A 22,590-nucleotide genomic window follows, 5' to 3' on the forward strand; every position below is an offset into this window, starting at 1 on the left:
GTTCAATATAGAAATATCAATCAATGTTATACCATATCAAGAGGATAGAGAATAAAAAACACATATCTACACTTGTGAGCATAGCTAGCATAACTAGAAACTTGTCAAGTCACTATGTTCTACACCTGAAACTAATGTAACATTGTTGCACATTGTAATTACACTGCAAGTATAACATATATTTAAATAAAAAGGTTTTTTTAATCACACAACAATTGATTCAGAAAAAGAACTTGACAAAATTTAACATCAATTCCTAATGAAATCCTCAGAAAAATAGAAAGAGGGGGTAACTTCTTCATCTTAATAAAGAGCACCCAGAAAAAAGCCTACAAATTATATCACACTTAATGTTGAAACACTAAACTTTTTTTTTTTTTGAAACCAGGAGTAAGCCAAGGATGTCTGCTTTTCCCACCTTTATTCAACATAAAGCATTGGAAAGTACAGCCAGTGAAATAAGGTAAAAAAAGGAAATGAAAGGCACACATACTGGAAAGAAAGAAATAATACTCTAAATATTTGCAGATAATATGATGATCCATGTAAGAAATATGAAGGACTCTGCACAACCATGCCAAAACAAAACAATATCGAAAAACAAAAACAGAAACAAAAGCTCAGAAGGTTGCAGGATACAAGATCAACATACAAAAATCAGCTATATTTCTATACACTAAGAATGACCACATGGACACTGATACCAAAAATACAATTTATCATTGGCAATTACTCAAAAAATGGAATTGATAGGGGTAAATATATCAAAACACGTATAGAACTTGCATGCGGAGAACTACAAAACAATGGTTAAAGAACCTGAAGAAGATCCAAATAAATGGGGAGACATACTATGTCCATGGACTGGGAGACTCAACATGGTAAAGATGTCAATATTTTCCAAATTGATAGACAGGCTTATCACAAGTCCTATCAAAATCCCTGCAAAGATTTTAGTAGACAAAAGCCATATTTATTCTAAAACTTATACAGAAAAGCAAAGAAACAATAATAGCTAAAATCATTTTGAAACAGAACAACAAAGTGGGAGGAATCACTCTACTTGATTTTGAAATTATATTGCCAAAATCACCAAGACTGTGTGGAAGGAGAAACACACAGGGCAATGGGACAGAGCACAGGCCTTGGAAAGACTCACACAAAGGCACCTGATGGATTTTTGACAAAGGTACAAAAGCAATTCAGTGGAGGCAGACAGAACTATGATACAACCCAGCATTACCTGCAACAGCCCAGACGTGGAAACAACCTAAGTGTCCCTGGTTGGATGAAAACAAGTACGGGACATACCTACAATGGACTAGTATTCAGTTGTAAAAAAGATGGCAATTCTGTCATTTGTGACAACACAGATGGACCTATGGAGTATTACACAAAACGGAGTAAGACAAAGAAAGACAAATACAGTAGAGTCTCCCTTATATGCAGAATCTTTAAAAACTGAACTCACAGATACAAAGAAGAGATTGGTGGTTCCCGGAGATTCAGGGGGTGGGAGGGAAAATGGACGTGGTGGGGATCAAAAGGTCTGAACTTCCAATTATAAAATAAGTCAGTTATGGAGATGTGATGTACAGCATGTGATTGTAGCTAACCATACTGAAAACCTGGAAGAGTCCATCTTAAATGGTCCCATCAGGGGGGCGGGGTATAACTATGTGAGCTGAAGGAGGCTAGCTCAGTTTATTGTGGTGATCACCTCCCAACACATACATATACCAAATCATCATGCAGCATGCTTTAAACCTCGATGATGTTTTATGTCCATCATATCTCAATAAAACTGGCAATGGAGGACATACAGCGTTTTCAACAGATGGCATTGGAGCACCTGGACACCCACAGACAAAAAAAAAAAAAAAAAAGAGCCTGGATGTAAACTTCACACATGATGCAAACATTAACTCAGAGTATATATTTCAACATAAACTATAAAACTTTTAGAAAACTCGTAAGAGAAATCTTTGGGATCTAGAGCCACAGAGTTTTAGACTTGACACCAAAAGCAGGATTCATAAGAGGGCAAACTGACAATTCCAACTTCATCAAAATCAAAACCATTTGCTCTGCAAAAGACCTCGTTAAGAGGATGAAAACACAAGCTACTGACCCGGAGGAAACGTTTGCAAACCACATACAGGCCAAAGAACTAGAATCTATAATACATAAAGAACCCTCTCTGCTCCATAATGAGTGCTACATGATAATGATTGTAGAAAGACAGATGATAGATATGATAGACAGACAGATAGATAATAGGTAGACAAATAGGTAGGTCATAGACAGACAGACAGATGATACATCGATTGATCCAGTTAGAAAATGGGCAAAGGACATCAAAAGACATTTCTCCAAAGAAGACACAGAGACAGTAAATAACCCCATGAAAAGATGTTCAGTGCCACGGCCACCAGGGAAATGCAAATTCAAGTCGCTCTGATGCTTCGGTGCACACCTATCAGAAGTGTTACAACAGCCACTGGTGACACCAGCCTCCACTGGCGGGGGTGCAGAGAAACGGGATCCCTCGTGCTTTGGTGTTGGGAGTGAAGCCTCATCCAAACGTTTTGGAAAACAGCTTCACAATTTCTCAGTGAACTGAACACGCGACCACCACACGGCCCAGCAACTGTACTCCCAGACGTTCACACCGGAGCACTGAAGACTTGAATTCACACAAAAAACTGTGGGAAGGTTCACAGCAACTTTGCTCACGATCGCCACAAACTGGAAACCTCCAAGATGTCCTCCAGCAGGTGAGCAGTCAGGCCAACGGAGGGCCATCCACGCCATGGAACATGGCTGGCAAGCAAAGGGGGTGAACTGCGGACAGCAAGAACCTGACCGACCCTCGGCAGACTGTGGAAGACGCTAACCCTGAGAGTCTGCATGCAGCAGGACTCCACGCGGGTCCACTTCTGAGACGACACGTTTACAGACACGGACAACAGCTCCAAGCTGGCAGCGGGGAGGAGGCATGGGGGTCCACACGGCACGGGCATGCTCTGTGTCTTGGCCGCCCCTGCTCCGTCCCCTGCTGCTGGGGAAGCAAGATGGAGGGGACAAGGGATGCCTCTGTGTTGAGGCTCACAGCCCCACATGCACCTGTAATGAGCGCCAACTAGAAGGCTCCATCGAGGGAAAACGACGAATCCGAGTGTGGAGAAAACCCTCACACCTTGCTGGTGGGAACGGAAACGGTAAAGCCACGTGCGAAACGCTCGCCAGTCCCCAGGTGGCCCGCGACTCCACTCTGGGCCATCCACCGGAGGGAAACGAAAACTGCTGTCACCCGACACTCACACGGGCGTGTTCTCGGGAGCCCTGCCGGGGACAGGCACCGAGTGGGGACGACCGGACGTCCACACAGCTCTGGCTCACAGGCTGCAATGTGGACACGTCCCCAGACTCCGTGCTCAGGGAGGGAAGCCACAGGCCAGAGGCCACACACGTACCACATGACCCTGTTCCTACAGAGAGCCCAGAACGAGAAAGTCCACGGAGACACAGCACGACCAGGGTGTGGCCCAGTCTGGGAGGGCAGCGGGGAGTCACTGCCACATGGCACGAGTCTCTTCCCAGGCGACGAAAACATTCCACAGTTAGATCATTGTGAGGATGACCATAAATATGAGAAACTCAGGCAGTAGTTTTGGCCTTTAAACTGAATTTGACAGTGTGTAAACTATAGATCAATAAGGCTTATTTCTTCTTAATTTAAAAAATAAGTAGCAACTGCAGTTCTTGAGGGCTCCAGGAATTGACAGGCCCCCTGGAAAACCCATCCCAGATCCCCGACACGGGTCCTCACACAGGGGGCGATCAAACACGCCCATTTTCTTTGTTACAATGACAAACCGGGAATGGGCTTTGTAAACGGCCAGACAGTGTTCTGGAATCACGACTGGTCGGTGTCTGAAGAACAGGAGGGCCCAGGGAGGGGAAGCCCCTGTGCCCGGGACGTGAGGCTGAGCTCGTGTCGGGGTCTTGTCAGACAGGCGTCCTGGCTGGGGGCGGGGTGGGGGGGGAGTGTCAGGGGAGGTCTGGGGTGACCTTCAGAGGCGTCTCACCCCATCCCCATGCTCTCCAGCTGTGACAGCCTCGGAGCTCAAGGTTAGACCCCAGTGCGGGGCCAGGAACATGCTGAGACCACCAAGCGGTCTCAACAGGGCAGCCATTCTAGCCCCATCATGACCCCCTCCAAGCCAAAGGAACACAGAGCTGCAGCCACCACCTGCTGCCCTATGTCATATACAACACTGGTGACCCTCCCAATCTGGCTGCCTGAACACCCATTTCCCAGCCTCTACCTGGAAAACTCCTACACATCCTTCAGTGCCCCCAGCCAAATGATGCCCTGCTCCTTCTCCACACTATACATCCCATGGATGCCCCCACATCCTCCCCATGGCTCACCCTGTGGAGACTGGCAGGACCTGTGTCCCACGCACAGCTACATCAAGTCTTGCCAAGTGAAGGCTGGCATCAGCCTCCCAGCAGCCCAGTGTCTCCAGAGCCTGCCATGGGCCATGCATTCAGATGTGTGGAGCTGTGGATGACAGCCCACAGGGGAATCCCGTAACTGCTTCAGCTCTTGAACTTATGACCCCACAAGCCCAGATGTGGAGGCCTCCTCCATCGGCCCAGGCCTGCTTCTCCACCTCCAACTGCTCAGTTCTATTTCCCGTGGCACCCAGGAAAGAGGCCACGTAGGGAACCCCGAGGCCGGGGGCCCACTCAGCCCCGGGCACCAGGGGGCCTCTTGACCATGACCCAGCCAGGACGTAAGGCCAGCCTCTCCTCACCTTCCCACCATGCACGTGGCTTCTGCAGGTGCCATGGACTGAAGGGTGTCCCTTCAGCAGTCCTGGGTTGAAGTCCTAATCCCCAACATGATTTGCAGAAGGGGCTTTCAGGAGGCAACTAAGGTTTAAAGAGGCCAAAGGGTGGGATCCTAGTCTGACAAGACTAGCGTCCTGAGAGGAAGAGAAAGCAACATGGGTCTCTGTGCCCGAGCCCTGAGAAAAGACCACGTGAGGGGCTTTTAGAACCCAGCGGGAGGCACCTGCCTCGTGTGCAGGCAGAAATGAAGTGTCCCAGGGGAAGGTGAGAGGACCCCCTGTTCCCGAGGGACCACCCACTGCAAGCACCCCGCATGCATGGTCGAAGGGACGCTGGGCAGGCCCTGCTCTCCAGAGCTGGCTCCGTGCGGGAGGAGGGATGGAGGGCATCCCGTGCCGGCTGCGCCCCACGGCACAAGTCAGAAGGGCCGGTGCCGGCCTGAGCCCGGGGTGCTGCGGGGGCGTAGGGCTGGGCGCTGTGGCCTCAGCTCTGCTTCCGTGGAGTCCGGGCAACTGTGGGGACAACAACCTGGTCATTGCAGCCCCCACAGAGCTCCATACACGGCATCTCAGTGTGCCAAGAAGTCCAGACAAAACCCGCTCTCCACTCAGCACCAGGAGGCAGCGCCCTGGGAGCAGGGGCCACTGCCCGTGTGTGCTTGTTGGCGACTCTGGAGGATTACCCTGCACACACGTCCCCAGGACAATGGGGGCGGGGAGGGCGTCCTCCCTGGATGCCCACGTGGCTCGCGGGGGAACCCCCGACCCAGAGGTGACCGTGAGCACCAAGTCGGCGGTCATGGGCTTTCCAAACCCTTCGTCTGCTCCTCGGATCAGTTTCAGGAGTGGACGCCTTGTGGGAATTGGCGCCTCTCGTCTAAGTTCTCAAATATTCTGGTGCCGACGCCTCCTGAGTGTTTCCCTCGTATCGGTTTTTAGCCCGGCTCTGTCTGCAGCCACGTTGCCCATCCCCGAGACCTCTGGGTACCTGTTCTTTCTTCCCAATTGGTTGCTCTAAGGCTTTTCTGTTTCAAAGATGCAATGTTGGACATTTTTGTTCTGAAAGTGAAAGACCCCTGTGAAAAGACCCTGCAGGTCCTCTGGGAGGGTGTGACCTTGGGCATCCATAAGCCGAGCCTAGCGTGGTTCAGGACATCGGGGCTGGGAATGGGGGACGTGGCTTGTCTGGGGACACTGGGCCTCTGCTATGCCCGCGCTGCCACGGCTACTCTGTCACTCCAGAGTCAGAAACTCTGAGCCAGCCCCAGACCACAGCACAGAAGCATCGGGGTGTGAACTCGGGCGGCAAGAACATTCTGGATCACACCCCCCCACCCCCGTGCTCGGCCACAACCCCATGCAGGGGCCATAGCGGCCCGTGTCCACACTGATTTGTGGGAGGGATGGTCTCCACACGCCAAGTCCCTCCCAGAGAAGTCAGCCTTGGGGACACTGGCAACTCAGGGAGCTTCTAAATGTACGGCAGAGACACTTCTAGAAGTAGAGTAGGCGTCCGGTGCAGCAGACAACCCTGCCCACCCTCGCCCAGACCCTGCAGCTCTGCCGGCAAGGCAGGAACACTCACTCAAGTCCTGCAAGCAAACCAGCTGTACCGTCCTCAAGATCTGTCTCCCAGACACAAGGCTGTTAGTTCTAAATGACAATGTGGGGGAAGGGGAGCGACTAGCAGCTCCTCCCAGGGGGCACCAAACACCCTACCTGCCCCAAAGCAGAACAGACCGACGTGGAGAACGTGTTGGCATCAGATCTGCAAATCATAGACAAGAGCCGTCCAGCCTGATTCGGGAGCAGAGCCGTGCGTCCCACGGTGTCCAGACCCGCCGCTGGGACAGACGGGTTCTAACGCCCGGGGTTTGCACCTCAGCGCAGGCCCTGCTCACCCAAGCCAGGTCAGTCCTGCAGACACAGCCCTGGGGAGGAGGGAGCACCTGGTCGCGCTCTGACGCGCTGCGTGTCCTGCTCTGGGAAGCCGCCCCGGCCTTGCTCAGTGCACACTCATAGCGCCCGCCCCTGCTCCATGTCCTCACCTCGGCCTGAACCCTCTTCCTTCCTGCGAGGACCCATCGGAGATCCTGCACGCGGCCATGTGCACACACCTCCCTGCCCCTTCCCTTGTCTCCCGGGTCCTCACAGCTGAGGCCACACGTGAAGGCCCCCCGTGACCACCATGCACCATGCACACTCCCGGCTCATGTCACCCAAGACCCCGTTCCTAGACACCCCCGCCCCAGCATCTGCTGCCGCCTGCAGAAGCCAGTGGGCTCAACTGCCCCCACACAGTGGTCATTCCAGAGCGGGACATCCCAGCCGGCACCCCCTCCCAGAACCAAAGCCTGCCCCCAGGACCCTGTCCCAGAATCAGGTACGTCCCCCCAGGACTCCTCCCCCAGAACTGGGGCATATCCTCTGAACCCTTCCTCAGAATTGGGGTGCAGCCCCAGCAACCCCTCCTGGAATCTGGGCGCATCAGCCAATAGCCCCTCACACATCACCAGTGAGCCGCTTTCCGGCCCAGGGTCTAGAAAAGGCCCTAAAAGCGGCTCGGAAATTGGGTTCTTTGCTGATTGAGTCACAATGTGAAAACATGCACTGACTCTGAGCAGGCTGTACGGTTGCATGTCCCTCACCTGTAGCCCACAGCCGCCACGGCCACCTCCTGCTGCCCTGGCCTGCTTGCTGGGCCGTCCCCAGGTGGAGTGAGGCACCAGGTGCCTGCAGGTACCTGAAGCCCCCAAGAGGGGCCAAGCCTGTCTGAGCCATCCCAGAGACTGGGCTTTGGGAGCTGAAATCAGCCGGGCCAGCCAGGAGCAGGGAGCGACCCTGAGGAGAGGGGACGGAGCTACCCAGGGAGCCACCACCGTGTGACAGGCCCAAGCCCCAGGCTCCAACAGTTAAGGCATGCAGGTCACGGTCCTGACTCACCTAGTCTTGAGATGGCCAGGGACACACGGAAGGGACCCGTCAGCACTCACCCTCCTGTTCCCGAAACACCCGATGAAATCACCAAGAGAAATAACAGATAGGTCTGGAACTAGGAACAAGTGCATTCTTACACACAGCAAAGCGAGGCCACAGAAACAGAGCTGGGGACACGGGGATCCCTCCTGAAGAAGCCCAGCCTCTCCACAGTGAGCGGCTCGTTCGCAGCCACAGGGACAGCGAGAGCACGGACCGGGAGGGATGCAAACGCACTCGCCACGGAGAAGCACAAAAGCACGTGGACAAGCAGCTGTCTGCGTGACCCAGGGGCCGGGAGGCACGGTCCTAGCAGTGTGGGGCGGGCATCGCCAGTCCACACCCCAGAACCCGACCATGGGGCCTGCATCCGCTCCCCACCCCCGGACTGGCAGGCGCCATTGGGGGTAACGCAGAGATAAAACAGAGCAGGCGTGATTTGGAAAATACCCACCAGACCCAGGGGAAGAAGCGACATCCTATTTGCTCCCTCAGCAACATAACCGAGGGTATGCCCAGCCTCCATGAGCCACGATGCTCGTGCGGATAACGTTTCTAACACGTGGGGCTAAATGTCGCTGCCAAGAGCACAGTCACATGCACGCACACGCGGAAGACGGAGCAGCCCCTCGAGCTACAGCTGAAGCACCGGTGGGTCCATCAGTGGAAAAGGCCGAAAATATCATTATCCAGATGCCAGCGTGACGACGACGTGGGAAAAGATGCTCAAAGACCAAACCTGGAGGACACGGAGCACTGCCCGGGCTGGCGGGACTGGTGGACGCTCACCATGGAGCAGACTTCCTGCGTAAGAACCGCAGCCCAGAGCCCCGGCACGACCGGGGGCTCTGCTGGGCGAAGCTGCTCGGAGCCCACGTGCAACAGCACACACAGAGCACATGTGCTGGGCCCACACTGCCACCCCATGACGGCAGGAGCACGTGTGACCTCTGACTCCCGGGGCTGGGGCGCGTGCTGGGCAGAGGCTGGGAGTCCGTGCACACAGGTGTGGTCCACACTGCAGCCATCGCCGGGGCATCAGACGTGGCCAAGCCCAAGTTCGGAGGCGCACGCAGCCCCAGGAGATGCCTTAGGGCCATAACCTTACGCAGTCAGGGGGACAGGCAGCCCACGTAAGAGAAGAGTTGAAAACAGACACACACCCAGCAAGGAAAGACACTGGAAAGGAAGTGCATAGGAGACAGAAGCCAGGAGGGACAGCAAAGGGAGATTCAGAAACATACGGGGGTGGCCCCAAATGGGGCTTCTTCCAGGACGTCGGGGAGGTGCTGAAGGGGGGATGACACCACCACAATCGAGCGTCTCAGAACTGGTAAAGAGTCTCTCCGTCGGTGGGAGTAATGCCGGCAGCAGAAATGCTCGGGGCACAGCCCCCGAGGACTCACAACCACACACACGTGTGTGCGTGCATGCACACGCACATGCTTAGACACACAGCAACACACGTGCATGCACGCTTCCACTCTTATGCACAGTTATGTGCACACACCCACACATGCACATGTCCTCGTTTATATGCACACATGTCCACACACCTGCACATGTGCATGTACACACGTGCACACTTATATCAATGCCACATAATAAACATGTGTATATGCCTTGCACATATTTACACACATGTGCACACATGTGCACACCCACACAGAGATCCCATGTCTGCACACATGCACACACACACGTGTACAGACACCTCGGCAACCAGAGTCTACACGAATGCAAACCCACACGTGTGGATCCAAACACACAGACACATATATCTGCAGCATGCCACACACACACACGTACAGGCACATGCAAATACACACAGATCCGCATGTGTGCAACAACACAAGCACACGCATGAACATCACACGTGTGCACATACATGTACACACAAATATGTAACTCCCACAGTCAAGTCCATCCACTGATACACACACGCTCCGAAACACACACACACCGTGTGCTTCTCACCATCACACACCCTCGCTGTCAACACTAGGTATTGTTACGGTGTCTATAAATAAACACACGTGTGTGCGTTTAAACATGCAGCCCATACTCCACACCCGGCACCTGCAGCCCAGCGGGCTTGTGCATACCCAGCAAGCCCATCTGCCACCCCCACGGGCACAAGGCTCGGCCACCGACACTCCGATAAAGCAGAACCGGGAAACCCCCTCCCCCAGTCATGGGCCTTGACTGGAGCTCCCAGACCATCCTTGGGGCCCAGGACAGCAGCGGAGCAGGAGACACTGCTGACATGGACAAGTCCAGGGACACACGGCTGACAGTGGCTCTGGGTGGTGGGGGGTGGTCCCACTCATCCTTTCGACTGGGGGTGGGTCCTGCTGCCCCAGCAAGGCTATGGTAGGAGCCGGGCAGGTGTGCCCCAGCTTAACGGCCCAGCTGCTGCTGCAGGGTTGCCACGACGACCACAAGCACAGAGATACCCTCAGGATCACTGCAGGCTTTGCCTCCCAGTGGGTCACTGTGGCCAGCAGGTCAGGGCTCGGCACACCTGCGCCAGGGCCAGCCAGGACCTGCCTCGTCATCCCCACCTCCCAGCTCTGCAGAAGCTGATTCCACCAGAATCCCACCCCAACACCCGCCCCCACAAGCAGAACACCCCCCAAGCCCCTACTCTCAAACAGCTCTTCCCGCCCTGGAGCAACAACCCCCACAGCGAGCTCTGCGGTGCTCCCTGACCTCCTAGTCCTACAGCGTCACCTGAGCACATTTGTCTCACCCATGGGGAAACTGAGGCTGGGGGGGGGCCTCACAGGATGGCAGACCCTCCATCTCCACATCTAGGGGCCCCCACTGCAGCTGCCCAGTCTCCTCAGACTCGCCGAGGGGGCCAGCCTAGGTCCAAAGCCCCAACCATCCTCACCCTGTGTTCTGTGCTCCCACGTTGTGCTCCCTGCCCCGCACTCCAGGCCCGCACAACCCCCTCCCTGCCCTGCACCCCAGGCCCGCACTACCCCCTCCCTGCCCTGCACCCCAGGCCCGCACTACCCTCCACGCCCCCCACCCAGCCCCGTGCCCCCAGGTTCATGCTCCCCAGCCCGTGCCCCTCTCCCCACCCTGTGCTTCCCACCCCGTGCTCCCCACTCCCCTCCTCCCTGACCCGTGCTCCCTACTCCCTGCTTACCCCCCATGCACCTCCCCCCACCCCATGCCCCCCCCGCTCCCTCCCCCATCCCTCCGCCCCTCCCCACGCTCCCCATGCCCAGCGTCCCTGCAGCCCGCAGCCCCACCGCACTGACCTGCTTCTCGTTCTCGTCCTCCAGCCTGAGCCGGTCCTCGATGCAGTTCCGGGCCTGCAGGAAGGCTTTCCTTTGGGAGCGTTCGGCCAGGACTCGCACAAATACCCCGTACATGTTCACGCTGAGGAAGAGCAGGGCGTTGGCACCGAGCTGGAAGAGAACAAGAGCACCATGCACGTGGGGCGCTAGCTAGGCAGTGGCTCCCACACCCTCCGCCGAGCCTCCCGTGTGACGACCGTGCGGCCTAGGGTGGCGGGTGTGCCGGCGGGACCCACCGTGCACGGCCGCTTCCTGCGGTCCCAGAGCGGAACAGCACATGAGGAGCGTCCCCCCAGCACCCCAGAGTGTGGCTGCATTTGGACATAAGGTCTTCCAAGGGGTCATTATGTTAAAACAAGGTCATTGGGGAGGCCCGTGTGACTGGTGTCCTCCTAACATGAAGGGACCACAACACAGCCGTGTACGCAGGAACGAGCCTGGGAGGACCCAGAGAGGACACTCTGGGATTCCACATGTCCAGCCTCCAGGCCTGCGAGGGACAGACGTCTGCCTGAGCTCAGGCCGCTGGGCTGGGCTGCACGTGACAGCCGCCCCAGGACAGCATCAGAGAAAACATGACGCCAGGAGAGATCCGATGCTCGCAAGTAGGGAAGTGTAGGGAAGCAGATCGGAAGCGAAAGAAAGGACCACATCACACGGGAGCATGAAGGGAGCCGTCGGGATGAGTGACCGTCCAGGGAACCCAGCGTCCGGAGCCCCCTGCTCAGCCCACATCCCCGGACGCCCGCTCCCTTCCAAGGATGAGAGTCAAGGAAGGGGCAGTGAGCAAGACTCGCCTGGGACACCGACCACAACCCAGACTCGGAGGCTCGCACCTGCTGCACCAGGAAGACGGCCCAGCAGGATGTCGGCTTCCAGCAACCTTAACTCTCGGCCAGTGCGGACCACCCGGAAGCCCACGACGGCCACGCCGCAGGTCGTGGCAGACCCAGGGAGGATCAGACCTCACATCCCCACCCAGCGTCCTCTGGGGTCTGTCCCACCAGTCTCGGGCCATGGCACTGACCCAGGCTCCACACCCACTTCCCCAAGGGGCTGCCATGTGTATGAGCATCACACAAGCCACTGCCCTCAGTCTCCGTGAAGAGCACAGATTTCGACATTTGATGGGACGCACACACTTCCTGCAGGGTCCGGGTGTCCCTGCTGCTCTCCACCAGGCACTGTGACTTGCACACGATTATGTGGGACAAAACAAACACAGAAACAGGTGGGCAGCGGTCTCTGGCCAGAGGGACCTGCCCGGGACAAGCAGCAGGACAAGGGAGAGCAGACCACAAGGCCGCATGGATGGAGAAACTGCAGCACCTGGTGAGGCCAGAGGCTGGAGCCGGGAGCAGGCGGGGGACACAGACTCAGGAGGCAGACTGGCACAGAGGACTGGGGATCGTGACAGCCTCGGTGACATGTCCCTTGGGAGGGACACACAGGGTCGCGGCTGCAAACAGCAGAGCTGTTCAAAAAGGTGACAAGGACAGGAGAAAAGCCAGGGACACAAATCCCCAGGGCTTCGCACAGAACTGTCCTCCCCCCAAACACAGAAGAGTCTGCCAGCACGCCGGGGACCCCAGGCTCACGTATGCCTGCTGAGCTCATGTCTCAAAGGACGCAGGAACGTACCACCAGGACAGCGTCCGGCCCACACCGCACAGTCGGAAAACTGCTGCCCCTGTGATGCTCCAGGAGTTGCCCGAGTCCTATAACCACAGTGAGCCCATCTCCCCCATGTGACCAGCTCCCCTCCCTATGATCTGACCATCTCTGTGTGACCCAGCCATCCTCCTGTGTCCCTCTAAACCCGCTGTTCCACCCTCGTGAGAGCACTCCTCGCCTGAAGCAGGTGCCAGGCTGGGGGGAACTGCTTCTGCGGTGCCTGTACTAGCCCCTCAGTAGGCCCAGGGTGGTGGGGGCGGGGGGCTGGCATGGCCGTCCCGGGGCCCATGCCGTGTCCCAGTGACCAGGGCAGTGTCCCCTCAGGCCATCAGCTCTGTCTGCGGATGGGTCATCGGTGCACACTGTTCACGAAGCCGCTTGTCGCAGGCGGCAGGACGCCGGAGCGCATGGAAGGATGGAGGGCAGCTCTGCAGAGTCAATATTTAAACACACGCTGCACGTGGTTAAGACGCCCGCAAGCACCATCACAGGCACTTTTCCAAACATCCAAACAGTCCTGCGTCACCGCACAGAGCACATGGCTCTTCCCGGTCGACACGTGATTGGTCTGGCTCTGCGTGCCCCCGCCCGGCCTCGAAGGAACCTTTGGAAGGCAAGGGAACCAGAGAGACACAGGACACCCTCTGGGACCCAGCACCAACCTTCCTGAGACGCCCTCCGACCCGGCGCCCCCAGCCTCCACGCGGAGGGGTCAGCACCGTGGACAGTGCCGCACGGGGCCAGACGCCAACAGCCCTGCCTCCCTGGCCAGCAAACACGGCTTTTCCAGAGACAAAGTCCTCAGCCCACCAGGAGTGCGAGTGCGGAAATGTGGTGTCTCCAGGGAGGTGGGGCAGAGATAGGACACAGGCCACCGGGCAGACCGTGGGGTCAAGGGAGAAGTGGCCAGGAGAGTGAGGGCAGACCAGGTCACTTCTCTACACACACTCACCCGTATCACTTCTTCCCTTTCCTCCCACCATGATGATCCACCCAGGGAAACTGAGGCCCAGTGGCTGGTCGCTGAGTGCCTGCTGCCCATCTGCCCTCCCCTTCCTCCCTCACTCACCCCTACCCCCGTGATCAGGCACAGCCACCGCCCAATGGGCCACAGAGAGGTTTCACCACTGGCCATGATGAGGGTAACAACACAGAGAACCGTGCCCAGAGTCACCTGCTGGCAGGTGTGGCCCAGACATGGTGTCGGTTCACACTGGCAGCCAAACAGACTGTCACGGGCAAAACAGGCCAAGGGGGACCCAAGCTCGGCCTTTGGAGGTCCGCGCCCTAAGACACCCCTCGTCTCTTGCCAGACTCCCTCCTCTCTGAGGAAACCTAGACCCCCTTGGGGCCCCACCTGTTCCAGCTGTTAACTCTGGGGGTCTCAGGGCTGCCAGGCCCAGCCCCTCCTCATTGCTCCCCAGCCACGTGAGGGCTACGACCCGCACTGCTCTTGACCCCACACCTGACTCAGGACACCAGGTCACACCCTGGGATGCTGCCCCCGGGAACACCAGGCCCCTCTTCGTCCTTTATGCACTGAGCTCCTGCCTTGGTAGCTCAGCACTCCTCTGGCGAGGAGTGTGGGAGGAGAGGAGGTCCCGGGAAGCACGGCCCAGCCAACACCTCCAGAGTCCATGGCATGTAGCCACATGACCCCATGACTTCGGGCCAAGAACTGGTCCTTGCCACTCCCACCAGCATCCACTCCACAGACACACCAGCGCTTAAGTGGGGCCAGCCCCAGGCTGAAGGGGCCAGTGCACACACTGCAGCCCCACGTACCTGGCCCCCATGTTCCCGCCCCACACACCTGGCCTCCATGCATCTGTCCCACACACCTGGCTTCTAGCACTGTGGGCCCTAGCCCTCCTGTCCTCCTCATGTGCTCCTGGCCTGGTCTGCCTTGCTCAGAGCCTCTCCTTGGGCAGGGGCCCTCTTGCCACCATGCTGGTTCATGCCCAGACTCCAGGGGCTCAGCTCAGACGTGACCTTCTCAGAGCAGCAGACTCTGAGCCCTTGTGTATCACAGCGCTTCCCGGGAGCCAGCTCTGTACCCCTTCCTTTTGTTGTTTGCAACAGCTGTTACCAGCTTCCAACACACGAAGGTTCACTCACCTACCACCTTCCCAGCCCCCTTTCTGCCCCTTGAGAGGGTCTTGGCCTGTCGGGCCTGCCGACAGACCCCTAAGCCTAGGATGGAGCCTCTCGTGAACCTGGCGCCCTGATGTTTGTTGAATGAATAACTAAGGGGACACGGGTAGTGAGGGGCCAGTCCCAGCCATGATGCTGATAAGGGGAGATCTGCACTGCCACCTGCTCCGGGCTATCTGGATGGGACCCTGCGAGACATTTTTCAGTCCCCACATCTGGGATCAGAAGGGTGGACAGTGACCCCAGCTTTCCCATGACCCTCAGAGGCACACAGAGGCAAGTCCTCGGTGTAGCCTGACATGGGAAGTGACATGCCTTCTTGAGCAGACTGAGCCTGGGGGGAGCCACCAGTGGCATGGGGACATGGCACGCAGACACGTGCATGTGTGGACCAGATCTTACTGCCCTGGATCAGTAATCAGCACTGGGGGAGGGGCAGGTCCTTATCCTTCCCAGGCCCTCCCTCTCGGCCCCCCTGCAGGCCTATACAACAGAGAAGACTCTCAATTTTGCCTGCACTCCCACCCTTCCTAGATGAGCTGTGAAGGACTCCCCAGGAAGAGCTCCACACACCCACGCATCCACCCACCCACCCGCCCATCCGTCCTCCTCCCACCCACCCACCCATCCACCTATCCATGCACCCACCTATCCACATCATCCTTCCTTCCATCCATCCATCTGTCCCATCCATGCAACCATCCATCCATACCATCCATCTAGACTTCCAACCACTCACCTAACCACCCATATATCCAAGTCATCCATCCATCCACCCACCTACCTATCCATCCATCCATCCATGCACCCATCATCCATCCATCCATTCTATCATCCATCCATGCATCCATCCATCTATCCATGCACCCATCATCCATCCATCCATCCATTCTATCATCCATCCATGCATCCTTCATCCATCCATCCATTCTATCATCCATCCATGCATCCTTCATCCATCCATCCATTCTATCATCCATCCATGCATCAATCCATCCATCCATCCATCCATCCATCCATCCATTCTATCATCTGTCCATGCATCCATCTATTTATCCATCCATCCATTCATTCTACCCATCCATCCATGCACCCATCATCCATCCATCCATTCTATCATCCATCCATGCATCCATCCATCCATTCTATCATCCATCCATGCATCCTTCATCCATCCATCCATTCTATCATCCGTCCATGCATCCTTCATCCATCCATCCATTCTATCATCCATCCATGCATCAATCCATCCATCCATCCATCCATCCATTCTATCATCTGTCCATGCATCCATCTATTTATCCATCCATCCATTCATTCTACCCATCCATCCATGCACCCATCATCCATCCATCCATTCTATCATCCATCCATGCATCAATCCATCCATCCATGCACCCATCATCCATCCATCCATTCTATCATCCATCCATGCATCCATCCATCTATCCATGCATCCATTCTATCATCCATCCATGCATCCATCCATCCATCCATGCACCCATCATCCATCCATCCATTCTATCATCCGTCCATGCATCCATCTATCTATCCATCCATCCATCCATTCTATCATCCATCCATCCATCCACCTATCCATCCATCCGTGCACCAATCTATCCATCCATGCATCCATCTACCCACCCCCCATCCACCCATGCACCCATCCATCCATCCATCGATATGTACATACACCCATTCAACCACCCACTCAAACACAACATGAGCTGGGCTTCAGGCCTCTGTGTGCCCCAGGCTGTTCAGGCCCGCTTGCTCCGCAGGCATCACACTGACCCCTCTGGGAACTACCCAGGACATGTCTGAAGCAGTAATGGCTGTGGCTCATGGGCAAGCGGACTCTGGTCAGGGAACCAGCATCACTGTGAATGAACAAACCTCTAGAAACTGTCAACTAGGGTGCCTGCTTGTGGCAGGAAAAGCAGCCCACAGCATTTCAGCGTCTTTTGTCCTCCTCCCACCTGACTGCAGAGCACAGGGACCACGGGACTGGAAAGCGTGGTCTTCCGCTGCCTCAGCAGGAAGTCCTGCTCCCGTCAGCTCCACTGCATGCTGACTGAGAGGCATAGCCTTGGATCGTCAGCGGGGCACATGGGCTGCAGGGGCCACGTGCAGCAGGGATAGCTGCTCAGGGTCCCTCCTGTGTTGCCAGGAGGGGCAGGAATGAATCAAAGTAGACCCCTGCCTTGTGGACCTGGGCAGACTGCCAGAGAGACAGGCACTGCGGGGGAAAGGATGGGATCTGCTGGAGACAGGTGTGCATGGCCTAACAGGCTCATCAGCCCTCTGCCCCCAGGGGAGCAGCCCAGCCCCACCCCGCAGTGGGCACCTGGGTCCCTCAGATGGTCAGGAGAGCCGGTGCAGAGACGGGAAAAGCCGACGTGTGCCTGGGGCCCCAGTCATCGACCACCATGAACTCTCCCGACGTCCACCGTGGCAGGCAGATCCCTTCCACGTGGACAATGACCATGTTGGAGGACATGAGCTCTGAGTAGTGCCCAAGAGAGATGAAAACTGAATAGGACTGGGTCTGGCACATGGAAATGATTCCACTCCCGCCATGACCCCAGAGCTAGACCCGGCCAAGAGGTTAAGGGCCACTACCTGAAGGCCGAGGTGGGAAAGCAGGAGACCACCTTGCCTTGTGTCTGGGGTTCCTGCCCCAAGCAGCCCGGCTGGGGCTTCCCGGGCACCTGCATTCAGGGATGGCACCAGAAGCCCGGCTTCAATCACCTCAGGACACAGCAGCCCACAGTGTGCCCCGCACCCACGATCTTTCCATGGCACTCCTAGCACTTGTGCTGCTTCATCACTCTTAGGGTGCGGGGCAGCGATCCGGGCAGGTGCACCCCCGACCCTGTCCTTCACATCCCCTCGGTCGGCCAGCAGAGCAGAGCTTCCGCCATCACTCAGGAGCACACGGAGCTGCCCTCCAGAGCCCTCACCCGCCACCCCCGCACCAGAGCCGGGGTCAGATGCCAGCTCCTGGCCAAGTTCTCCAGCACGGCTGGGAGCCCCGGTCACGTGAGCACATGGTGCACACAAGGAATTCTGAACACTGGCCTGCACTTCATCGTCTGGCATCCCGCAAGGCCTCCCCGACCCCTCACCCCAGCCTCTCTGAGCTCACGCAGGAGCCATGTCTTCTCCAGCACCCTGAAGCTCTTGGAGTGCGGGGATGGATGCCTTCCCCTCCGTGCCCCAAGATCCCGCCTAGTTAGGGCTCAAACCTCTCCCCTGAACTCACTCCAGTTTCAAGCTGCCGTCCACCACTGCCCAGCACAGGGGGACAGCCTCTCCTGCAGGCAGCGCAGGCAGGCAGGTGCACTCACCCTCACTCGGGGCAGCTCATCCCCAGGATAAAAAGGGGGGAGCTCCGCCCACACTGCAGAGCCCCCACCCTACACAGAGCATCCCATTTATTAAATCAACACACGGCTCCCTGCCACACAAGGTCTCTCACGTCTGGTTGGTGGGGTCCCTCTCACCCAGCTGCACGCAGAAGGGCTCCATGGGATCCTGCCTCCCCGTGCTCCCAGCCAGCTCTCCCACATCGCTCAGAGTGTGTTTCTAAGCTCACATCATTGCTTGGGAGTGTCTCTGTGGCCCAACTAATGAAAGTGTCCTGAGATTCGCATCCTCAGGAGGGGGGGGAAGGACACGGACAAGTGTCCACACTGCCGCCCATCCCCAGGAAAGCGCTCTGTTAACCTTGCTACTCTACTGGGGCGTGTGTTGGAAGTTTCCATAATAAAAGCAAAACAAGGGGCACCTGGGTGGCTCAGTGAGTTAAAGCCTCTGCCTTTAGCTCAGGTCGTGATCCCAGGGTCCCAGGATCGAGCCCCACATCAGGCTCTCTGCTCAGCAACCTCTCCCACTGCCCTGCTTGTGTTCCCTCTCTCGCTGTCTCTCTCTGTCAAATAAATAAATAAAATCTTAAAAAAAAAAAAAAAAGAAAGAAAGTAAGAAAAAAAAAAAAAACAAAAAACGATTCCAATGGGCTCTTGTGAGCTCCTGCCCTGGGTCCCACCCCCTGAAGAAGCTGAGGACCGTCTGGGCTGAGGCTGCCACACCCAGAGCCAGATTCCCTGGGGGCCACGGCGAGATCACAGTGGCATCTCCTCTGTGACCCCTGATGGCTTTACCAGCGCGGCTCCTGGTGTGAGGGCCTTCCGGCACCCCAGCCCCAGCTCACCGCCTGCTCAGGCATGGCCCGTCCACACCACGGGACTGCTGGGCCTCTGTGTCCCCAACCTCCTGGTCACAGCCCTGGGACGCTCCGACGTCCTCCTGTACCTTTGGACGCCCACTCGCTCTAGCCACAGAGGGGCTCTCCCTCCATGGCCCAGGTCTGAGGCTTGAACACACCGGACTTTGGAAATGAGCCCCGCCCATGGCCCCCCAGGGCACCGTCGGATCACAGGGGAACACGCTGATGTCTGTTAAGTGGAGATCTGTGGCAACAAGAATCAGAGATGTTTTGAAGCCCTCAGGCCAAATGGATGATCCTGGAACGGGCTCCGCAGCTGGGCTCAGGTCTGCGAGCAAGGATTCCAGATCCCTCCACCTTCCGAAGGCACAGCGTTCACGGGAATGCTTCCCTCCCACGGGAAACCAGGCAAAGACCCCTGAAGAAGCACGCACTGAACCCTGCAGAAGGCCATGGAGCGGGGTCGCCGTAGCCAGGCCTGCAGAACCTTCCAGAGCGGACTCCCTCACCCAGATGCCCCAGCACAGCACAAGGCCCCTGCCCCGAAGAGCGCACATTCACATGGGCAGAGGCACCGGGAGGCCTGCACACGGGGAGTGCCTCCCAAGGACAGGTCAGCACCCAGCAGCAAAGGAGTGCCAGGAGTGCTGGGGTCCTCCCGTGGGCGTCCCGTCCCGCCGCACCTGGGTCCCCCACATCAGCGTCCAATCTGCCCACACCTGGGTCCCTCCGTGGGCGTCCTGTCCCCCCACCCAGGTCACTTCCCTGGAATTCCTCAGCAGTTTGTGAGGACCCTGTGGGCCTGTCGCAGCCGCACGGCTCACATGGTCACCGTGGGCTGCTCCTACCTGGTGAGGCTCCTATCCCTCCCAGCCCCATCCTCCACCAAGGGGAGGCCCCCTAACTCCACACACACCTAGACTCCCAACGGCCCTGCTGCTGTCCCTGCTCCCAAGCTCTAGGCCCACAGACCACCACAAAGCTGAGCTGGGGCAAGGTGGGTCCTGGATGCAGCGGGAGAGTAAGCAGCCTCATACCCACATATCCAGACCCTGGGGGTCTCCGTGGGACTCAGGCCTCAGAACACTACCACACACGCCCATGTACACATGTGTGTGAACACATGCATGTGCACACTAGGCTACACACACGTGCATGGAACTCATACACAGGCCACCAAGGTGGGTGTGCATTACACATGTGCTCGGTCATACCCGCGTGTGCACACACAGAGGCCCCGTGCCGACTGCGCTGGGAAGCAGGAAGCCCCTCTCATCAGCTGGGTGCCTTCCTCCCAGGAGGTCTAGAGGCAGCCTGGACCCCAGCACCCCAAAGGTCAAAGCAGATCCTAACGCCCCCAGCCCAGAAGCAGAGGGTCCAGGGTCTAGGGAAAAGGGGTGGGTCCAGGGAAGACCCAGGCATGGCAATAAGGGACAGCGTGCCCCAGCCCTCGCCCCACCCCATGCATCGGGGGGCTGGGGGTCCCACGACGGGAGCCTCCGGGGCAGGGACCCAGGCTGGCCAGAGGGCCTGGCCCTGTCAATCTCCCCATGTTCTAGGCCACTCGCCCAACCCCCCCACCCAAGGAAGCGCAGCCTCGCTCACTTCCTGGGTGGTCTCCGATGCCACCCAAGGTCACGGACAGGAGGGCCCCACGCACACACCATCACACAAGAACATGGTAATGCTAACACACAGGGCTGACATTCGGTGTGCACCAGCACAGCCTGTGGGTGTGCAAGTGGGTGTGTTTGTGTGTGAAAGTGGACGTGTGCATGAAGGCATGAGGACATGTGCATGAAGCCTGTGTGCACGACTGTGTTTGTAGGTGCACATGGGAGTTCGCGTGTCTGTCCATATGCACACGTGTGTACACGCGCCATACGAGGGCCCGCCCATGACCAGCACTACTGAGTGGGCCAGGAGACCCAGGGTCTGTCTTCGTCCAGACAGGATGCCCGCCGCCCACGTCCCAGCCGTCTCTTCCAACCTCCAAGACCAAACACCAAACACAGGCTCAGGGAGTCACAAAACTCGCGGGTCACCAAAGGCTTGAGCCAAGCACTGGCCCCATGCTCAAGGGACAGGACGGTGCCTGAAAAGGTATCTGCTCCCAAAAAGCCACAGAGCCCCCAGAAGAAACACGGGCATGGGGCAAGTACCCCACCCAAGGTCCCACAGTCAGGGGCTCCACCGACCCTCCACACGAGCCCACCACCCCACCGGAGTTAGGAGACTCGATGAGGACATTTCCGGGCTTGGAGACTGCAGAAACACAGCCCAGATTGTCCGTCCACCTGGGAGCTGACCCTGGCCCTCCCAACCTCAGAGAGGGCACAGGAAAAGGAGGGACATCACCCAAGAAGCCTCGGCTCCCAGGAAGGGCAGGTGGACAGCTCTCACAGCAGGAGGGACCGTGGCAAGCAGACACCTCCCTAAGGACACCGCTCCGGTCTGAGCCAGGCAGCAGCACCCATGCCCACTCATGGGACCCCTGCTCCCCACTGCATCCCAGGGGCCCCCCAAACAGAAACCTGAGCAGACCTATCTGCTGACAAGGCTTACAGGGCCCAGCGCCATTTTCCAAAGAAACAGGAAACACTCCATGTGCCCCGCACCTGCCTTTTCTTGCACACCCACCTCCCTGGCTGATCCCCAGCCCTCCTCTGTCCAGGGCCTTGGCTGGAGCACACCGGCCTCAGGAAGCCACCCGGAGTCCTCCGTCTGCCCTATCCCCTTCACACACCTCCGGAGGTCACTCAGACTCCCCCCGGCCCGGCACAGACTGCAGTCCCAGGTGCCCACCAGTGTCCCCCACAGACAGTAAATTCCTGGAGTGCAGGGGGTCTCGTTTCCATAGGGCGCCCAGCCCCTAGCCCGGGGCCTGGCCCCCAAGTGTGGATCACAGCATCCTCCAGAGAAGACACCCCCACCGGGTCCACCAGTGGGGCCGGACTCCAGCACACACACAGTCCATGGGTCTTGGGGGGCACGTGGGAGGCAGCAGACAACAGTCCCCAGGACACTCCCCGAGCAGGTGCCAGCCCTCACCTGAAGCCGGGATGTGTCCCCGTGTCCAGATCCCATTTCCCATCAGCCCAATTCCTCTGCCCTGGCCTGACCCATTCCAGAGACTTCAAGTTTAGGGCCAGCTGCTCAGAGGGAGGCTAACCCGACTCTCCAGGGAAACAGACCAGGTTATGGGGAGGGGAACTGCAGATGCAGAGGTGGGAATCGGGCGTACCAGCAGGGTGCCCACTGGACACAGACCTGGAGGCCTGGCGGGGACACCCACCACCACCTGCTGCTCAGAGAATAGGAGAGAGACAGGAAGCCCAAGGTGGAAAGAGCTGAGCCCTGCCCAGCGACCAGAGGCCTGGGGAAG

The 22,590-nt window shown here is 57.5% G+C and overlaps 1 protein-coding gene across 3 annotated transcripts in view; it reads right to left on the bottom strand.

Annotated features, from left to right (window-relative positions):
* The window catches only part of ADCY1 (adenylate cyclase 1), a 92,851-nt gene that overhangs the window by 65,469 nt on the left and 4,792 nt on the right, over positions 1-22,590 (bottom strand). For all 3 annotated transcript variants that reach the window (XM_045089580.1, XM_013059645.2, XM_013059650.2), the window contains exon 2: positions 11,111-11,260. In XM_045089580.1, the coding sequence (XP_044945515.1) occupies positions 11,111-11,224 (114 nt within the window). In that variant the 5' untranslated portion in view covers positions 11,225-11,260. The remainder of the gene's footprint in view (positions 1-11,110; positions 11,261-22,590) is intronic.

This window comes from Mustela putorius, unplaced genomic scaffold, assembly GCF_011764305.1.
Source record: "Mustela putorius furo isolate JIRA1106 unplaced genomic scaffold, ASM1176430v1.1 tig00003845_pilon_pilon_pilon, whole genome shotgun sequence".
NCBI classification, from domain to species: domain Eukaryota; kingdom Metazoa; phylum Chordata; class Mammalia; order Carnivora; family Mustelidae; genus Mustela; species Mustela putorius.